General features: G+C 38.5%; 7 protein-coding genes across 9 annotated transcripts in view; 2 read left to right on the forward strand and 5 right to left on the reverse strand.

Annotated features, from left to right (window-relative positions):
• Positions 1–4521, forward strand: part of LOC9314177 (putative F-box/FBD/LRR-repeat protein At3g56780) — a 7687-nt gene extending 3166 nt beyond the window's left edge. The window contains exons 3-4 of the mRNA XM_021024424.1: positions 3878–4000; positions 4119–4521. Coding sequence (XP_020880083.1) covers positions 3878–4000; positions 4119–4421 — 426 coding nt within the window. The 3' untranslated portion in view covers positions 4422–4521. The remainder of the gene's footprint in view (positions 1–3877; positions 4001–4118) is intronic.
• Positions 4522–4628: 107 nt separating this feature from the next.
• Positions 4629–6157, reverse strand: LOC9312450 (calmodulin-5). The gene is made up of 2 exons (XM_002878063.2): positions 5834–6157; positions 4629–5310 (listed from the first exon to the last, which is right to left on the reverse strand). The coding sequence occupies exons 1-2, from the start codon at positions 5907–5909 to the stop codon at positions 4937–4939; spliced, it is 450 nt and encodes a 149-aa protein (XP_002878109.1). The 5' UTR covers positions 5910–6157; the 3' UTR covers positions 4629–4936.
• Positions 6158–7333: 1176 nt separating this feature from the next.
• LOC9314178 lies at positions 7334–10130 on the reverse strand. The gene is made up of 2 exons (XM_021024429.1): positions 9435–10130; positions 7334–8092 (listed from the first exon to the last, which is right to left on the reverse strand). The coding sequence occupies exons 1-2, from the start codon at positions 9892–9894 to the stop codon at positions 7548–7550; spliced, it is 1005 nt and encodes a 334-aa protein (XP_020880088.1). The 5' UTR covers positions 9895–10130; the 3' UTR covers positions 7334–7547.
• A 723-nt stretch (positions 10131–10853) lies between these two features.
• On the reverse strand, positions 10854–13097 carry LOC9314179. The gene is made up of 3 exons (XM_002878065.2): positions 12427–13097; positions 11953–12077; positions 10854–11280 (listed from the first exon to the last, which is right to left on the reverse strand). Exons 1-3 carry the CDS (start codon positions 12755–12757, stop codon positions 11080–11082), a joined length of 657 nt encoding a protein of 218 aa, XP_002878111.1. The 5' UTR covers positions 12758–13097; the 3' UTR covers positions 10854–11079.
• Positions 13098–13388: 291 nt separating this feature from the next.
• Positions 13389–15445, reverse strand: LOC9314180 (ycf20-like protein). 3 transcript variants are annotated; one of them, XM_021024432.1, is made up of 4 exons: positions 15344–15445; positions 14717–14929; positions 13922–14329; positions 13389–13824 (listed from the first exon to the last, which is right to left on the reverse strand). In XM_021024432.1, the coding sequence occupies exons 2-4, from the start codon at positions 14878–14880 to the stop codon at positions 13818–13820; spliced, it is 579 nt and encodes a 192-aa protein (XP_020880091.1). In that variant the 5' UTR covers positions 14881–14929; positions 15344–15445; the 3' UTR covers positions 13389–13817. The 3 variants fall into 3 exon arrangements, with proteins under 3 accessions (XP_020880091.1, XP_020880092.1, XP_020880090.1); XM_021024433.1 differs by lacking the exon at positions 15344–15445 and adding an exon at positions 15113–15334 and having other exon boundaries at positions 14717–14925; XM_021024431.1 differs by lacking the exon at positions 15344–15445 and adding an exon at positions 15113–15334.
• A 64-nt stretch (positions 15446–15509) lies between these two features.
• LOC9314181 (L-2-hydroxyglutarate dehydrogenase, mitochondrial) lies at positions 15510–17393 on the forward strand. The gene is made up of 5 exons (XM_021024428.1): positions 15510–15851; positions 15931–16212; positions 16323–16750; positions 16841–17000; positions 17121–17393. The coding sequence occupies exons 1-5, from the start codon at positions 15528–15530 to the stop codon at positions 17232–17234; spliced, it is 1308 nt and encodes a 435-aa protein (XP_020880087.1). The 5' UTR covers positions 15510–15527; the 3' UTR covers positions 17235–17393.
• On the reverse strand, positions 17386–19661 carry LOC9312451 (ABSCISIC ACID-INSENSITIVE 5-like protein 2). Its single transcript, XM_002878067.2, has 3 exons — positions 18156–19661; positions 17988–18059; positions 17386–17687 (listed from the first exon to the last, which is right to left on the reverse strand). The coding sequence occupies exons 1-3, from the start codon at positions 18900–18902 to the stop codon at positions 17607–17609; spliced, it is 900 nt and encodes a 299-aa protein (XP_002878113.1). The 5' UTR covers positions 18903–19661; the 3' UTR covers positions 17386–17606.
• Between the last annotated feature and the right edge of the window lie 297 nt (positions 19662–19958).

Genomic DNA, 19958 nt, shown 5'->3' on the forward strand with positions numbered 1-19958 from the left:
TTCTCTGGATCCTTGATCAGATATAAACTTGTGAAATCTCTTATTCCACAATCTTGGTGACTGTTTAAGGCCATAAAGAGATTTCTTTAACAAACATACCTGATCCTTCCCAGCATTTACTTCAAATCCTTCAGGTTGTTCCATGTAAAGCTCCACATCAAGATCTCCATGTAAAAATGCAGTCTTTACATCCATTTGCTCGAGCTCTAAGTCTTCATTTACAACTGCAGACATCAAAATTCTGATAGAAACGTGTTTCACAACAGGAGCAAAGACTTCTTGATAATCAATGCCCTCTCTTTGTGTGAACCCACGAGCCACAAGCCTAGCTTTGTATCTCTTTGGCTCAACCCCTGGAATTCCCGGCTTCTTTACATATAACCACCTGCAACTAATGACCTTTTCATTTACTGGCCTATCAACAATGTCCCATGTCCTGTTCTTTGTCAATGAATTCATTTCCTCTCCCATAGCACCATTCCATTTTTCCCACTCTTGGGATTTCTGAGCATCATGGAAACATTGGGGATCATCTATTTCTGTGTCTTCTGCAGTGAAAAGTGCAAAAGCCACCATGCTATAATCCGTGAGTCTTGCTGGTGGAACAGTAGTTCTTCTTACTCTGTCTTTTGCCAATTGGTACCCAGCCAGCTCATCAACTTCTTCTTCATCGTGTATCTCTTCATTTTCTGCATCCTCCTCATTTATTTCACTTGAGCTTTCTGACAAAACTCCACCTTGATCAATACTTCCTGCAGCTTGAGATACATCAGGATTCATATTAACAACCAACTTGACAGTTTCTCCACTTGATTCTCCTTTTTCAAAATTTCTTTCAGCGCCTTGTTCTTCTTGTGGTTTTAAATCTTTAAACACCTGATCTTCATGGAAAACAACATTCCGACTTACCACTCATTTTTCTTCTTCTAACAACCAGACTTTGTAGCCTTTTGTTCCTTGTGGATACCCCAAGAAAACTCCTTTAAGGGCTCTTGGTTTCAGTTTTCCTTGATCATGGTACACATAAGCCACTTAACCAAAACGCCGGAGATGCTTATACCCTGGTTTTCTGTCAAGCCAAATCTCCTCAGGTACATTGTGGTCTATAGCTGAACATGGTGATCTATTGATCAGATAAGTAGCAGTGGAGGCTGCCTCAGCCTAGAACTCTTCACCAAGTCCTGATTCATTCAATAAACATCTGACCTTCTCCATTATAGTGCGGTTCATCCTCTCAGCAACACCATTTTGTTGTGGTGTGTAAGTGCAAGTTCGGTGTCTCTCTATGCCATGTACCTTGCAATACTCATCAAACTTGGCATTACAGAATTCTAGACCATTGTCGGTCCTTAACACCTTAACTTTCTTGCTCATTTGGTTTTCCACCAAATCTTTCCATTCACAGAACTTGTCAAAAGTTTCATCTTTTGTCTTCAGGAACATTACCCAAACCTTTCTTGACTTGTCATCAATGATTGAGAGAAAATACTGCTTTCCTGATATAGATGGAGTCACACTAGGAGACCCCCACAAGTCTGCATGTAGATATCCAAGCACATCATCAGTTCTGTGTCTTCCCACATTGAAACTCAGCTTTTTAGCCTTCCCCATAACACAATGCTCACAAAACTGCATATCTTTGATGTCTTTCTTTTCAATCAGCCCTTTACCAGTCAATATCTTCAAGTTGTTAACGCTGATATGGCCAAGCCGACTATGCCACAGTGTTGTCTTATCTGACTGTTTTTCAATGTTACAGTTCTCAGGTAAGACTGTTTCTTCATCCAACACATACAAACCATTAGAGAGATTTCCCATGAGTGCAGTCTTGTCATTCTTGAAATACCTTACCTTCCCATCACCTCCCTCATGCTTAAATCCAAGTTTATCCAGGGTTCCTGTTGAGATAAGGTTCCTTCTCAGATTTGGAACATATCTAACATTCTGCAGCATGTTAATAGTCCCTCCATGTGTGTTGATTCTAATCGATCCTTGTCCCTGTGACTGCACCGTATGATCATCACCCAACAGAATCGTAGTACCACCATTATCATACAAGTCAACAAACCAGTCTCTTCTTGATGTCATATGGAAAGTACATCCTGAATCCAAAACCCACACATCCTTAGCATTCTGATCATTAATGCTCAAAGCTTCTGAGAAAACCACTTTTTCTGTAATAACTCCTGCCTCTCCTTGTCTTTCACTCTCAATTTTCTTCTTTCTAGCATAGCAATCCTTTTTCATATGACCCTCTTTCTTACAAAACCAGCAAGTAACCTTTGTCCGAGAGCTTGACCTGCTTCTACCTTTCCCATTCGTATCCTTGGGACCTTTGGTCATTGTTCTTCCTCTTTCACTCGTATACAAGCTTGCTGCAGGGCTCTTATACTCTCTCTTGGCCTCTACGATTTCTCTTTCCCTTGACTTGGCAGATGAGATAACTTCCTCTAGTGTCAGTGAGTCCCTTCCATACTTGAGAGTATGCTTTAACTGATCATAATTTGTTGACAGAGATGTTAAGAATAGGATAGCTTGAACTTCATCAGTAACTTTCACATCAAGGCTACCCAACTCTGCAACGATTTTCAGAAAATCATCTACATTTGCATCAACACTTCTGGATTCATCCATCTTAAACGTATAGAACTTCAGCTGTAGATGAATCCTGTTTGGTAAAGTGCTTTCCATGTATAACCTGTTCAATGTAGACCACATCTCTGCAGCAGTGACACATTTCTCAATCTTTCTCAACACATGGTCACCAACGCTTGTTACGATCAATCCCATAGCTTTCTCCGATTTTTCAATCTTACTAGGGTCAGGAACTACCTTAGTCAGAGATTCTGATGCGGTTGCACCATCTTCTTCAATCTGCGATTCGCTGCTACTTGGAATCGTCTCCACCATCTCCAACTTGTGGTCTGTGAGTACATCCTTCAGCCCGATGATACCAAAATGTGCCATCATCCTTATTTTCCATAAGGAAAAGTCTCCAGTACCGTCAAATCTATTTACAACGACTCTCGTGTTTGCCAACAGCTCGTCAGCCATGATTTTGTACCAAAGGTGTCAACTTTCTTCTAAAACGAGTCTTTTATGATAAAGTTTGAAACTTTTGTGTAAAGTTCAAAGCTTTATGATAAATATCAAGATTTTCTTCAAAAAATCCAAACTTTTTTCAGTTTCTTCAATAAAGCTTGGACCTTTTACCGTAAAACAGAGAAAGTTTCAATCTTCTCCACTAACCTGAGAGCTCTGATACCACGTGTTACGATTCACACTCTCTGCAGTTTGTTTCAGCCTCACAAAATCAGTCACGTTCTCTCCTTTGTCTCTCTCTCACGTTTGTTGTTTGTTAAAACAGAGGAAAGAAGAACAGAGAAAAGAAAGCAGGAAACACAAGCACACAAGATTTTTACCCGGTTCAATCCAATCGGTGTGATTGAATCTACGTCCGGGGCCAGATCAACTCTGACAATCCACTAATAAGAAGGAGATTACAGCTCAAAACCTGAGCAATACACAAGTCTCTACAATGAACAAAACTTATGTCTTTTTCTCGCCAACTTGAGAAAGAAGCTGTCTTGGAGATGTGTATTTATACACGTTTGAAAATGAAACAGTGTAGCCCTCGACGTGGTTCTGGTCTTCACTGTACCAACTCAACTTTCTCCTAAACCAACTGCAAACTGCAGAACCATTCAATCATCTCTAGCTTGACATTAAACCGGAATCAAACCAGAAACTTGAATTATACCGCTTCTTCTCTAACAAGAGGTAAACTTTTTCTTTCCATGTCATTTCTTGTTCGCGTTATATATATCTTGTTGGAACCATCACATAAATGAAATATCATGTTTTAATTTATTTTTAGGATGCAAATATCTTCCGTCGAATAGTACATCTGGAGCTGAGCATATGTAGTGAAAGATATGGGGGAATGCTTGTAGATTTGCTCCTATGTTTCATTAAATTGGTGGTTCTCAAGCTTGAAAATGTATTCAGTTTTCTCCCCTTTTTCCGATCCTTTACCATTTTAATTTATAGTGTTTAATATTCGACCTCAATGATCTTATTATTAATAGCATATTTACCAATTTTACTCGTGATCGCAGGTTTACTTACTAACTCCGTTGGGTCGTTGGGAACCGCCAAGTTTGGTTCCTGAATGTTTGTTGTCCAGTCTTGAAGCTCTAGAGTGGAAAGGTTACACAGGGAGATACGGAGATAAGGATGTGGTGAGTTATCTCCTGAATCATGCGCTATGTTTGAAAACGGCGAAAATCTTCTATGAGTCATATCCACATGACGTGGAAGGGAAGCAACAAATTGAAGAGGACTTAGCTTCTATGCCAAGAGGTTCGAAGTCATGTGAAATTCTTTTGAATGAATTTATAAGAAGCAAAACAAATTGTTAAATGATTGCTACTATTTGGAAACTCGAGACATCTTATGATTTGATGCTTTGCTAAATTCACTGTTTCACTACAATTTATATTGAGGTTTTTCACATTCTCTTGTGTTTAGGTTTTAATTGGCGTTTTGATTCGTTGATCATTTGAAGTTAATCGAGTCATCAATGAACCCCGCCAGGAAATCTTTTAACGTAAACAGGTGCTTAGTCATTGATACGATCTAATTTGCATTTCACAAAACCATGATACAATGCTCTACTAGAGAGTAGAGACCATTAATAACAAAATCACGAACTAGACCAAGTTACAAATTACAAGAGCAAGACAACAAAAAAACAAGACTTGAAAATGTTCAGACGCAAAATAGAGCATAAAAGGGATATAATTAACATTCGCGTCTTAAACAACCAGAAAACAGACCTTGAGTCCCATGAATAAAAATTATAGAACATAACATAAGAATTTATATGTAAGAGATGCAAACCAAGTTTAGAGCCACTGTTTGGTCCAACACCGCATCACTTAGCCATCATGACCTTAACAAACTCTTCATAGTTAATCTGACCATCACCATCAACATCAGCTTCCTTGATCATCTCATCAACTTCTTCATCAGTAAGCTTCTCGCCAAGGTTTGTCATCACATGGCGAAGCTCAGCGGCTGAGATGAAACCGTTCTGGTCCTTGTCGAAAACCCGGAATGCTTCCTTGAGCTCTTCCTCGGAGTCGGTGTCCTTCATCTTACGAGCCATAAGGTTCAAGAACTCTGGGAAATCAATGGTACCGTTACCATCTGCATCCACTTCATTGATCATGTCTTGAAGCTCTGCTTCGGTTGGGTTTTGTCCAAGGGAACGCATCACAGTCCCAAGCTCCTTGGTGGTAATGCAACCTACAAGCAAATCAAAAATTTGTTCATCATTCACTTCTCTATAGATCTTGAAAAGAACAATTCAATCAAATGTCTTCGATTACGAAACTCAAAGAAGACAACAAGCAGGTCTCTGTAGAGAAGTATCTTAGCTAGATCCCAGACTTCTCTATTAACGGTAAAAGAATTCTGATGGAGAATTAACGATAATCCAAACAAAATTTGAAGAATCGGCAATCACGAAGGACCAAATCGATAAATCTGCAAATCCTTAAGTCATCATCGAAATTTTGATTCACCAAATACGAGTCAAATCCAATCCATAAACCAAACGAACAAAAAAATTGAAAAACAAGGACGAGTTTTAGAGATCACGAATTACAGATCCGTTATTTATCTACATCGACACAGATCATTTGAATCAGCAAGACGAGCAGAAATTAAATCAGATAAAGCTAGACACCAAGATCCAACAGTAACAAAATCCTATGCATTTACAAACGTTTGAAGGTGCGAGAGAGAGACAGAAAAACAAACAACGTACCATCACCATCCTTGTCGAATAAGCTGAAAGCTTCCTTAAACTCAGAGATCTGATCGTCGGTGAGCTGATCCGCCATTGTTTTTTTCTTCTCCTTTTCGTGAAACCTGTAGATTCAGATTTTTTGTTTTCTCAAAAACGAGAAAGAAGAAGAAGAAGAAGAAGAGGAAGAGAAAATTAGAAAAAAAGCGTCTCTGCTGAGAAAACGAGAGAGAAACCGTATTTATCGGGTACGAAGCCTATTAACGACTTTTGCCCCGACCCGGACTTTAAAAGCTTTTTTATTAACCCGTACCGGATTTGAAAATTTCTGTTATAACCTCGGTTTATGATTATAATTACGTTAATGCCATCAACAATGATTTTTTTCTTAAAAACGGCCACAGTGGACAATTAAACGGATCACACACGTTCACGCGGTCTGTACGCGGAGCGTTGACTTGACTGTCACGTCAGCATTCTCGCTGGGTCCTCTCATTCTCTCTTACTCCAAATGTCTGTTTCTGATTTGGCTCTATATTCTCTATTTAAATTCCTTGTCACCATTGAATTTATTTTACTATTATTTAGTACATTATCATTCATCACCGGCGAATTAATTGAATTAGACTTCGATTTCACTTTTGCCCAAAAAAAAAAAGATTCCGATTTCAAAAACATAAATTAAAACCTTTTAAAGATATACTTATAGGAGTGATTTTAAAGATAGCTTGGTCACCACCAAGTGAGGGATGGATCAAGCTGAATACGGATGGTGCTTCACGCGGTAATCCGAGTCTTGCATCGGCTGGAAGGGTGTTGAGGGATGGTTCCGGTGTTTGGCGGGGAGGGTTCGCGTTGAATATTGGCATTTGTTCGGCTCCACTAGCGGAATTATGGGGTGTGTATTATGGTTTGTATATAGCTTGGGAGCAAGGCATCACGCGACTAGAGCTAGAAGTGGACTCCGAGATTGTGGTAGGGTTTCTTCAGACAAGGATAAGTGACATGCACCCTCTGTCGTTCCTGGTACGATTGTGCCATGGCTTCATATCAAGAGACTGGATAGTCCGTATTGCTCACGTGTATAGGGAGGCTAACCGTCTTGTGGATGGGTTAGCTAACTATGCGTTTACATTACCTTTAGGTTTTCATTTGTTTCCGACTCGGGTTGACGAGTTGAGTTTAATTCTGTTAGAGGATGCTAATGGGACTGCGCGCCCAAGAAGTGTTCGTGTTTAGTTTTCTTTTTCTTTCGTTTGAATAAATGATGGGAGGCATTGCCTCCCGCTCGCCTACCAAAAAAAAAGGAGTGATTTATTTGTCTAATTTCTTGATAAATTCTATGATTCAATGTTGCATATAAGGTAAGAAAGGATTGAGTTTTGAAATATAGTTATGTGGGTATATGACTTTTCGGAAAGAATTAGTGTTTGTTTTTAGATGAATATTACGTTTCACATTTTGTGAGATGTTGCATTTATTTAAGGAAATCTATGAAGTAGTACATATATACATGATGAATTCAAATAGGGAACGTTTATTTTTATATATCGAATGCAAATAGTGTATCACTTTCGCCCTAGAAAACCAATTGCACTCCATTGAAATATATATTTGTCTTAAATTCTTAATAAGCTAAGAAAATAATAAAGTAAATTAAACAAGTGTCATAGGTGAAAACTGTCGCAACTATGACTTCCATATCCGTTACAAAGAACCTAAGAGATCAATCACATCAAAACACTAATCTTCTTCTACAGGCGTCGAGTGGGAGAGAGTTGCTGCTACCACGTCGGATGTGTCGGCGTTTACCTCCTCCACCGTTAAAAGCAGAAGAATCTACCGGCGATTTATAAAACTCGTCGTCATCGTAGTCGGAGAAGGAGAGCTCTCGAACGGTCTCTGCGATCAGGTCGCGACAGATGTGATCATGAAGAGCTAAACCGATTTTAGCGACCTCTCTTCGTTGACCAGATGCCACGTCATCACAAACCTGATTCACGCTCTCCATCAAGCTCCGTCTTACCCTCCGCACCACAAGGGGCAACGTGCCACATGACTCTGTTGTCGTCGTTGACGTTGCTCTCTTGGAAATGACGTCATGAATGGCGTAATGATCGGGTCTGGTGATTAGATTTATGTTGTTGACTTTGTAGGGTTTGATGTCTTTGCAGTACTCGTGATGGTTCATCATCGACAACATCGTGGCTGTATCTGGTTCGTGTCGTGTCGTCTTCGTGTTCTTTTGCGTTTGCGTCCTCACGACGACATCTCCTGCTACTGTTGGTAGTTTGTTTAATAAAAAGAAAATAATTAGTCAGACAGCTTGTGTTTAGTAGTATATTATTAGCATCACTCTCACACCAAAAAAAAAAAAAAAATCATCTATATATCGATTGTGACTAGATTTGTTTATATATAAAATCAAAACAAAACAAAGGCAATCAGGCATGTAACAATTTAACATAGTTGAATTTTATCCATTCTCGCTATCTTTTTTGATTTTTTCCTGAAGAGAAACATAATTTCAAAAAGACATTCCAAAAATAACTCCATATTTTTTGTTTTCTGAAAAAAGCACAAACAAATTTAGGAAGTCAGTTGTGTTAAGGTTTACCTAAAAAAGTTTGAGATTGAGGTGTTATAGTAACAATCTTTCCCCTTTTTTTATATACATAGTTAGTGTATTATTCTGAGCAACAATGATTTAATTATATTACTTAAAGTCTAAAATTATTTCTCTTTATATAAATGAAGTGTTTTGTAGAATCATTTTGTCTTTAAAAGTGGTGTTCTTGATTTGGTACCATAAAACAGTTTGTGGGTCAGAATCAGGAATAAATCAAATAATGGGTGGGGGTCCAAATGATGAGAAAAGTTAAAGTGGGCTTCATGACTAAAGGAATAAAGGCCCCTAAAAGCTGTTGCTTCCTTCATCATTTCTCTAACATGCCTCTTTCTCGTCACACTTTCTTTACTATCTTCTCTACTTTAATTTTATTCTATTAGATTAGACTAAACCTCATTACATAATTAGTCCCACTGAAACTTAATTGGGGTCCATACTATCTTGACTTGATATAATTTTGAACATTATCCTCAATGACACAAGTCACACAACAAATATGTAGTGAACCAATTGTTAGAGCAAATAGATGTGACATCTAATCAAATAACACAGTTAATGCATGCATGAAATTGTTAGAGCAATGAGATGTCTTTATCAATATACAAATTTGATGAGACTGTCTTCCACTATTGGACATACTCATGATTTCAACACCACCAAAGAGACAAATCTTTGGCCTTCCCATTCTATCTTCACTCTTTATTGCTACTTTAGTTGAGAAACTGTTCTCCTAATTTTTACTACTTTAATTTATTTATTTTGAACAACAAAAGATTAATACCAAATTCCCTGATACGGACCATATCAATTCTCCCACATTGCTTGATTTATGTTAAGCTAATTGTTGGACCATTAAATAAGAGAAGTTAATATATGTGAAAAACTAAAAAAAGTGATTTCGACATGTTTTTTTTATTGTTGTCCATATATCATGATCTTTAATGCATAAGAGTATAAGACGACCAAAACAGTAAACAAAACGGAGAAACGTACCGGTGCCGGAGAATTTAAAATTCTCACGTGTTGTCGGCGGAGAAACCTCAAGTTTCTTGTGAAGAATGTAAGTGGTTTTGATGACGTCGATGGTTCTCCTTAGCTCTTCTAAGTCCCGATCACATTTCTCTAGTGCTCCGACTAGGCTCACCCTCGCCGCATCTCCATCTCCTTCATTGCGCGGAAGCGGTGGCGCAACGATTCTTCCGCCGTCTCCGTTTGATGAATCTTGCGGAGGAGAAGCGTAAACGACGGTTTTTTGTTCTCGCTTTTTAGATCCCAAGGTGATGGATTTGCGGCGGTTGGAGGAGAAGCTGAAGGTAGAGAGGAAGAGGTTGAAGAATCCGGGGAGGCAGCCGGAGGAGACGGCGGAGGAGTTTGAATCTTTCCGGGGAGGATTATGGTTTTCCCGCCATGAAGATGAAGGAGAAAGCAAGTTCTCTCGTTTACTCTTCTTCATATTCCCTCCTATCTGTTTGTTTTTTCTCACCTCTTTGTTTTCTCTCTATATCTAAAACCTTAAATTCCCATTTAGTCAAATTTCTTTTTATTCATTCCAACGGTAAAATTATAATATTAATACCCTTTTTGTGATTTTGGTTGTGCTTTATTTTTATTTTATTTTCCTTTTCACTTTTGTTTTACGTTTTTTACTTTAAGGTTGGTCCATATGCACATGGCAAATTCCAATGCATTGACACTTGCTAAATATTATTAGCTATAGACAGTATGATGTCATTTTTGTGTTTAGGCATTATAGTGTCTTTTATGTTTTGTTTCTAATTTTGATGGTTTTCAAAGTTGATTATCTCTCAACTAGATAAACTTCAAGTATTCAACTAGATCTTTAAGTACAGCTTTTAATGATATATATAATAATGTTATAGTTATCCAATGGTCTAAGATTTCAAATGAGATTCAGATTTATTTTTGTATGATAAGAAATTTCCATTAACAGAATTTAGAACCCTAATCAAATAGGCATTTTAGGAGTTTAGCACAAGGCTCTATGCCTCTATGAGAAACAAAGGGGCATGATTAAGAGTGTTCTTTAAGATTCATGACCTTGTGCATGCTGGACAGAGAAAACTTTTAGAGCCTTTTTTTATCAATCCTATAAAAATTAGATATTTTTTGTACGACTAAGTAATTGCATCATTAATGGCACTCTGTTTTGAGACCATAAATCATTTACACGTTTGAAGAAAACAATTTATGCTTTAAATTAACAATTTTCGTCAAGTAGAAAAACTAACACTTGCTCACATAATTTTACATGTAGATATACTTGTAGTTTTTAAGACACATAAAACATTTTTGATCATAAATTATAAAATTTCGTAATTAATTGATTACAGTGATAATTTGGCAAATTGCAATAAGATTTTCCCAGAAATACTTGCATTGCAAATTCAACTGTGAAGAAACAACAAACTATACATACGAATTGATTCTCACTGATCAGACTAATCTTATCATCATATCAATGAACACTAAACATTGGAAGTTTCAGTTTTATAATCTCAGTAACAATATAACTGACAAGTAATAACAAAGCCTATTCTATACAAATAAGAGCTCGAAAAGAAAGAAAAGCCAATGAAAATCTGAACGATTGAGAGGAACTAAACTAACCCACTTTGGTTTATAGATCGTTCCATACTTTGTAGTCACTAGTTGAGCTGTTGTTCTGTATATAGTCTTGGCATCCTATGAAGAAAGTAGATCGCACAGGATCAACATTTACTAGAGCATGAGCCGTGCCACTCGGACTAACTGCTACAGCTACTTCATCCTCCCCAATAAACACTTCGGCGTAACCTTTATCGACTTCGTGGTTTTCCAGCTGCACGCATTCATATAGATATGTCAATAAACAATGTTAGATTGATGATTTTGGTTCATTTCGACCCAAGTGCAGTAAAGAAATGGAAAACCAGGGCACAATCATCACAGGAAAAAAGGTTAGAATAATAAGATAAGCCTATTTTGTCACATCACTAAACATCTTATAGGAAGAAACTCGATTTTTCAATCTTAGAAGGTGATTAGTGGTTCACTGATCAACGAGCAATTGACTGATGATATTAAGTCCAATAGTCAAGAACATCTTTATGATAGATTCTCACTAGTGATTTTCTCCTTTATTTCTCAAAAAAAAAAAAAAAAAAAAGAGATTCAATGCAGAATCAAAGACAAAAAATCAGCAAACCAAACAGAAATCTAGAGTGTGTTCTAGACACCCTAAACAACCTCAAAATAACCAAAGAACAGCCTGCTCCTGCAGCTGTTCAATCCTCTACTTACACACACCAAGACCATCAATTAACATGTAATACAAGTTTAGTTAAGTTGGCATGGCATTAAGAACACTCTGAACTCTCTTTTCTACCTTCTTTACCAAAATTTTCCCTTTACCATTCAATGATGCATTGACTACTTAGATAAGCAAAAACATATATTCCTTCCTATCAGAGGTGTTCAACAGTCTATCAATGAGATGGATGATGAGACTTACCCTGAATCTTGTCTTGGCTCCCCATATCACAAACGTCTCATTACAGGTATGGTGTCTATGATTTCCCCTCAATCCACCAGGCCGTATTTCACCAACATGAATGGAAACACACGAGGCGGCTCCACCTTCATACAAGTGAAAAAGAGAAAACATGAAATTTGAATCTCCAGTATCGAGAAAAGAGAAACTTAGGATTACACAATAGTCTCCTTCAAGGTTAGGTAGATCACTCCTAAGATTATAATTGATAGAGTGATCAAAGCCATGGATACTTTCTCTTCATCAACCTATATGCTAAAACCATCACAAACAGCTTCATGCTGCTACATATACGTCAGGAAGAAATTGAGAATGGTAATTTAAGCTACAAATTTTCTCAGTTTCGATATACTCAAGAACACTATACGAATTGCTGTTTAACATCTTCCTAAATAACATCAGCAAGAAAACAGATTAAGAATCGATCAGAAGAACCTTTGAGCTGAGAATCACGAGCAAGTATAACGGGATCAAGCAACCATCCACGGTCGTCTTTCCGAGCAGGAGAAAGCGACGCCAAACCGAACCGGACTAGATTAACCTTATCGTCGTCGTCGAAGACTTTCAAATCGGGATGACTATTTAGCGTCGATTTTGGATGTGAAGAGGACGAAGAGACGTGAGAAGAGTGCTGTAACCTGAGGGAGATCCATGTGAGGAAGAGGAAGAACGAGAGGAGGATAGGAAACGCTTGAGGCTTCTTCAGTAGGTTGATTATAGGTGACAATCTCTGGTTATCGATCACTACTCTTCTAGGGTTTGCCATTTTCGAAATTCTTCTCTATCTTTCTTCTGTACATTCTGATTTAATGTTAATTAATTAATTTTTATAATTTACTTTTATAGATCAATTAATCGATTAACGGGCGAGAAAAATTAGACTGAATGATTAGCGGGTTGAGCCAGCCCGTGCAGTAGTGCAACGCATGGGCGACTCGCGAAAGCCCAGATAGCAAGCTATCTTAACGGACTTTCTCCCTTAAAAAATAGAGTTAATATCGTGTGGACCGATGGCCCACATATCAGATATTAAACTGATAAGAACAGATACTACACTTGATCTTAGCCAAAAGGCCGAGAAAGGTATGAACTAAACGATGGGCTCAGCTTCTTATTTATACTACAAAGCTTATGACCAACGCTCTCTAGCTTGTCGATGTGGGACTTTTTGAAAGATAATCTCTTTTTAAGTATTTATAAGCAATTAGACATCTGGTTCAATATTGGTCATGGGTTTAGCAGCCATCTGCTAGTTAGTACTTAGTTGTCGGAGGTTTTGATCCTGTCTTGCTTCTGCCTCTATGTGTTCTTTGACATCAATTACAGCACTATGAAAGCACATAAGAAATTGTGAGCTGGTGATACTTGAAGCTCAGTGATCTGTGCGCACAGAGGAAGATTGGAATTTGATGAGTGTTTTTCTAATGCAAAATCTGAGGTGTTTAAAAGTCAATACTTTAAATTACAGAGGCTAAAGCTGGATCCTCCTAATGAAGAAAGGTGGAAATTTTCGAAAGCTATTACAAACTTCTCAATCTGTAATGCTAAGATTTTTTGACCCAGAATCAAATACAAGGCTCTATACAGACAGGTATCGACTATTGTTTGCTGGTGGCTGGCTTTTGGTAGGTTTGAAGGTTTGGTCCCATGTCTTCTAGCTTGTGATTTGAAACGCTGAAACCTAACCTTTGTCTTCAATGAAAGTTAAAGTCTTCACAAGCCTCATGTATTGATTTCAGGCATAAAGGGGACACAGCATGTCAAAATTTTGCTGATCACTGTCCATTCTTGAGCCAGGTTTCGCGGTCTTTCTTCCGAGGTCCAAGCTAAAACCTGTGTCCAGCCAAAAGAGTTTTCACACTTTTCATTAACTGGACCATAACAAGAGCGTAAAGATAAAAACTGATAAATTTTTTTCTAAACTTCATACTTGAATGAGTCTAGGAACAGTCCGAGGGCGAGTCCAGTCTTCCAATAGTTAAACATAGTGATCGTGCCCCGCATCTTGTTGATTAATGGAATAGAGGCTCTGTACATTAAAGCTCCAATGCATTCAACTACAAGCACAGCCACTCCAGCAGACAGAACATCCCAGTCTCCTGTTTGTCCTATGAATGTAGAGAAAGCAGTTGCAGAGTAGAATCCCACCAACAGAAAGAACAATTTCTTGGGGAGATCTTTCTTTATCTCCTGAAATTTCACCAGAAGCTTAGTTCTGAGAACTTGTAAGGCTTTGATTAACCGTAGACCTCTGGAGCTATTATTACTTGAAGAACCGGATGCTGGATCAAATCTGTCCCCACCAACCGAGCTTCTAATTGTTGTCCACGACATCCTCCTGAAAAATTGCAAAAGACTCACTTAACTTGGATACTGGAAAAATGAGTTCAACATAAGACCTTCTTTAAGACAGTACATTTCACAAAAAAATCGAGAAGCCTAAGCATACTTGGAGGTCTTAGAACTTCACTACTCCATAGTAAGTTCAGTAGCAAACAAATTATGATTCAGATATATCATATATGTAACCATGGATTTTAATGGTTGGTTATGGTCTCTGGCTCTCTGCCTTCATAGACAAATATACAGAGAATTGCAAGAGGTCACTATTTAGGTTATACCAAAATCCTCATATCATTGAATTTTTCCAGTAGCTCATTATATAAAAAGCCTGGAATTCTAACTTTTACGCCACACATTGATGCTTCAAAAGTTAGAAACTTGCCTTTGATGTCTAACCAACAGAGGCTGTGCAGGATGCAAGAAATGACAGAGGGAACAAAACTCCAAGCAAATGGCAAGAGACAAAGCACCTTTGTCTCTGAGACTCCTCTTTGGCAAGAACTTACTTCCACACTTAGGTAATGTCACCGTGATGGCAAATCCCATGAAACAGCTAGAAGAAATGTTGGTCTTCTGACCCAGATGTAACTAATTCCTAGACCAAAAAGTTTCCAGCATATCAATTTCACAATCCAATGTAACATCAAATAACAAACTTCTTTGAGAGAACAACCAATGTGTCTGGTTTCAAACTACGTGCTGATAAACAAGTTAATAAACTCATAGACGGAGAAAGAACAAGAAATACGAAAACTTGACTAGGCATTTCCACGAATACCTTGTAGACGACAACTCAAGAAAACCCTAATTTTGCAGAGATTCCTAAGTTCCTCCACGCCCATTAGTCTAAAGCAAGCCAAAAATCGATTCTTTCGACTGTCTACTGACGAAGGAATCAAAATTCAATACCAATTACGATCGAAAACAGTAGTAAAGAAGCCAGAGAAAAGAAAAGGGACCAGCTTGGTGATGGACAGAGTAAGAAATGAGGAAAGATGGAAGCACAAACCTGAAACGGCGGCGTTTAGCTTGATTAGGCTCAGGAAGCTTGGGCTGCAAAATGCAAAGCCTGTAATGTAATAAAGTAAGAGAGTCAGAGAATAAAAAACCCATTTATGTGGTGCTGAAAACATTTTGCTGGAGACTAGATTTTACTTCATCTTTGATTTAAGACGAAGAAGAAGAATAAGAAGATGCTTGCTTGTCTTGGTAGAAAATGGATGAGATTGTCAACGATGAATCTAAAACCAACCTGGAACTTCGTAAACGCCGTTGACGCAAGTAGAACAATTGTGAGAGGAATAAGCGGTGGAGGAGCTGAAACGGTAGCTAAAGAGAGAGTTGACACTGTCGTTATCGGTGCCGGAGTCGTGGGTTTAGCGGTGGCGCGTGAGCTCAGTCGCCGCGGTAGAGAAGTGCTAATCCTTGAAGCAGCCTCATCGTTCGGTACCGTGACGAGTTCCCGCAACAGTGAAGTCGTCCACGCCGGAATCTATTATCCACCAAACTCTCTAAAGGTACAATCTTTCTCTTGAGGGTCGAATCAAAATGTGTTTTTGGTAAGTTCAATAGTGAATTTTGTTGGATATTGATCAGGCCAAGTTTTGTGTAAGAGGGAGGGAATTGCTGTATAGGTACTGCTCAGAATATGAAATCCCTCATAAGAAGATTGGTAAGCTTATCGTTGCTACGGGATCTTCTGAGATACCGAAACTGGATCTATTGATGCATCTTGGAACTCAGAATGGAGTCTCGGGTCTAAGGATGTTGGATGGTTTTGAAGCTATGAGAATGGAGCCACAGCTTCGTTGTGTTAAAGCATTGCTATCTCCTGAATCTGGGATTCTTGATTCACATTCCTTCATGTTATCTTTAGTGGTATAGAAATATACTTTCTCTCAAGATCTTCCGGGTTTTTGTTGTTCTGTCTTTAGGAAAAGAGTTTTGATTTCATGGTTTACAGGGATAACAACAACTTGAGACTACAGGGAGAAGCAGAGAACAATCACGCAACTTTCTCATACAACACGGTGGTTTTAAACGGTCATGTTGAAGAAAAGAAGATGCATTTGTTTGTTGCTGATACCAGATTCTCTGAATCTCAGTGTGAGGCAGAAGCACAGCTTCAGCTTATCCCTAATCTCGTTGTTAACTCTGCGGGACTAGGTGCTCAAGCTCTAGCAAAGAGATTCCATGGCTTAGATCATCGATTTGTTCCTTCGTCTCACTATGCCCGTGGATGCTACTTTACACTATCAGGCACAAAGGCTCCGCCATTTAATAAACTTGTGTATCCTATACCTGAGGAAGGAGGTCTCGGTGTCCATGTCACTGTAGATTTGAACGGACTTGTTAAGTTTGGACCTGATGTAGAATGGATTGAATGCGCAGATGATACATCAAGCTTCCTCAACAAGTAAATACTTGCATCTGTTCTTGAATTTTTTCCTTTCTCTCTTGTCCATTTTGAAGTTACTCAAGATCTTCAAATGCTGTATATATTCAGATTTGATTATCGTGTAAACCCACAACGAGCAGAGAAATTGTACCCAGAGATCAGAAAGTACTATCCGGATCTCAAAGATGGATCATTGGAACCCGGTTATTCAGGCATCCGTCCTAAGCTTTCCGGACCAAAACAGTCTCCTGCAGATTTTGTCATACAGGTAATCTTTTGTTTGTCAAAATGCATCAGACTACACTCACAGCATAAGGGTCCTGTGGAATCTTCGGTTTTGTTATGAAAGCATTTGTTATCTCAAGACTCTTGTGTGTTCTTGATGCAGGGAGAGGAGACTCATGGAGTTCCTGGTTTTGTTAATCTCTTTGGCATCGAATCACCTGGTTTAACTTCAAGCTTGGCTATTGCAGAACATATAGCAAACAAACTTTTGAGATGAATTTGAGTTAAAAAGTCTACATACATTTGAGAACAAAGGTGGCCTACAAGAAGAAGGCCTGGCAGATTTAAACGATTTTCCCTTCTGTGTGATCCATTTAAACTTTTTCTATAACTCTTTACGCTTTGTAATCAAATGTTATAAACACAAGTTTTGTTCTACTCAATATCTGAGTTTCAATCACTCATGAAAACCATTACTGCTGCTGCTACAATAATAACTGAAGAGAATGTTTTAAAGAAAGTTAACAGAATTGCTCCAAGTCAAGAAAGTCTACGGAATGTACAAAGAAACAAAGCTGTTTTCTTTTTTTTTTGTAAGTGAACCGACACAGAAGACAAAAAGAAAAAGAAAAAAAAAAGAGTTTCGAGATCAGAAAGGAGATGAGCTTGTTCGCCGGAGCTGCCGCTTGGGATCAGGCGGTGGTGCACTTGGGAGGATTTTCTCCACCTCCTGAAATGTAATGTAAGGATTAGCTTTGGCACACATATAGAAGCAGACAAAATTGAAGAACATAAAGTCCATAAAGAATATAAACCAGCAAGACCAAACTTGTTCGTGGTTACATTTTCTATCATCTATAGCCTACTATGCTTGTGCCCTATTCTATACTTTACTACATCTTCTATAATCTATCATTCCCTCTAATATGAATCCAGAACTAATTAACGATCACCTCTTACAAGTTTCTAGCAATCAAGATTTAACCAATGCATGTGGTAAAAAGGAAGAAAAAACACTGCAGTGCATTACCTTTTGCCTCCTGAGTCTTTCGTTTTCTTCTTCTAACCGCGAAACTTTGATCTCTAGCTCATGAGTGTAAGCCTGCTCATCAATATCCAATGTTAAAAAAGAAAAACGGCATGACTTGACAAGACGGATAACAACAACAAATTTACAATTACAGAAGATGTTTCTCACCTGTTTCCTAGCTCGGGAACGAGCAGCAGACTCTCTGTTCTTTATCATTCTCTTCTGCCTCCTCTCTACAGTCTTCTCTACGACTTCTCCTGAAGCTACTCTCTTTCTTCCTGGAGTTTGTGTATCTGACAAACCACCCATTAAAGAAGACTGAGACACCATCGCTTGCATATCTGAAACCGGATATGGCATATATGCTTGAGGCTGTGGCATTGATGGGAGCTGATGATATTGAACCCATGGGCCAACTTGAGTTATGTTTTGCCCTAAACCAGCACCTGAACCAACACTACCACCACCAATAGGACCACCAGGACCATCATGGTTCGAACCAGGGATAGTCTCAGTCACCACTCCTGCTTTCAACAACAAGTCTTCAAGCGTCATTTCCCCGAGTGTAGGCTGTTTATCCCTCCTCTCATGAGCACTCCCTCCATTCTTATTCTGCTGAATGTCTTTCCAGACTTCATCAACAGTTTTTTTGCTAAGATCCCGTGGCAAAGTCAAACTTCCCTGGCGAGAAAGACCCTCCTGAGCTGTTCCACCATTGACAGCCATAGACGTTGGCTGATTAGCTTCAACAGAACAGACACTCTTCAAAAGCTCATCAAGGTTCATGCTTCCCAGAGCTTTACCAGTACTCCCCAAGTGATTTTGAACCTCATCAAGCGTTAAGCTGTAGAGAGAGCCTTGTCTATTCAAGGACTGAGATTTAGCTTCTTCAACAATACCCCTCTGAGAATCCATAAACTTTGTAGCGGAAAAAAACAGCAACACAGATAGATAAAACAACTCTGAACCCACAAATCAGAAACCCTAATGCTCAATTTGATAAATGGCCACACGACGAGGAATTCATCAAATCGAGCCTAAATCGGAGGCGAAAGTAACGTTTTTTCTAAGGTAGAGTGGAGAAACATGCAGCAGAGAGACGAAAACAAGAAAACCCAGAAATCAAATCGGAAGGAAATGGCCGAGAGAAATCACCGCGTTGTAGCAATCTGAAAGAGTCTTGGGAATTGCATGCAGCATCGAAGGCTATATCAAATGCAGATACTAAACATGGAAATCGCTACACGAGGAGAATCAAACGCTTGAAAGGAAGAGCTTTTTCGAAGAAGAAGAAGAAATCAAAACTTAAGCAAAGAAAAAGTAACAATTTTTAAGGAAAAAGGGTAAAGGAATTTGGAGCTTAAAAAGGACCAGATCTAAAACAATTGTAAGTTTGGGTTTTTCTTTCTCAAAAGAGAAACGAAACTATGATAAGTACAGAGAGAAGAGAGAAGAGATTTACAAAGCAAACCTAAACTCTTGTTGAGTCTGTGTGTGAGAGTCTCTCTCTCTCTCTCTCTTTCTTATTGCTCGTTTTGTTTTCGCGCAGGAGAGGAAAAAAAAGAAGAGAGAGAAAACCTTTTGATTGAGAAAGTGACACTCGATACTGTGGCAATGCCCCCCTCTCAAGCCTCCTGTGGAATTTTCAATGCGTTTCTTTTTTTAGTTACCCAAAAATGGTCTCCAACACTTTTGATCAAAATACCAAACAGAGATTTGTTTAATACTTTTGATTACTGATTTCCTTTAATGAAGGTGGTTATCGAGTTTTATTCCATGGGAATAAACACTACATGTGCTTCCTTCAATCAATTAAGCTTCAATGGGATTTTAGGTAGATTATTGATTATCAAAACTTTTTGTAATTATCACATACATGTTTACATTCTCTAGCTCTGAACACTATAGTTTCTAGTTAATGGTAAGTGATTACTGTATATTAATCTGCAATCATATTAAACCATTTTTGGG

Source organism: Arabidopsis lyrata (genome assembly GCF_000004255.2).
Source record: "Arabidopsis lyrata subsp. lyrata unplaced genomic scaffold ARALYscaffold_5, whole genome shotgun sequence".
NCBI classification, from domain to species: domain Eukaryota; kingdom Viridiplantae; phylum Streptophyta; class Magnoliopsida; order Brassicales; family Brassicaceae; genus Arabidopsis; species Arabidopsis lyrata.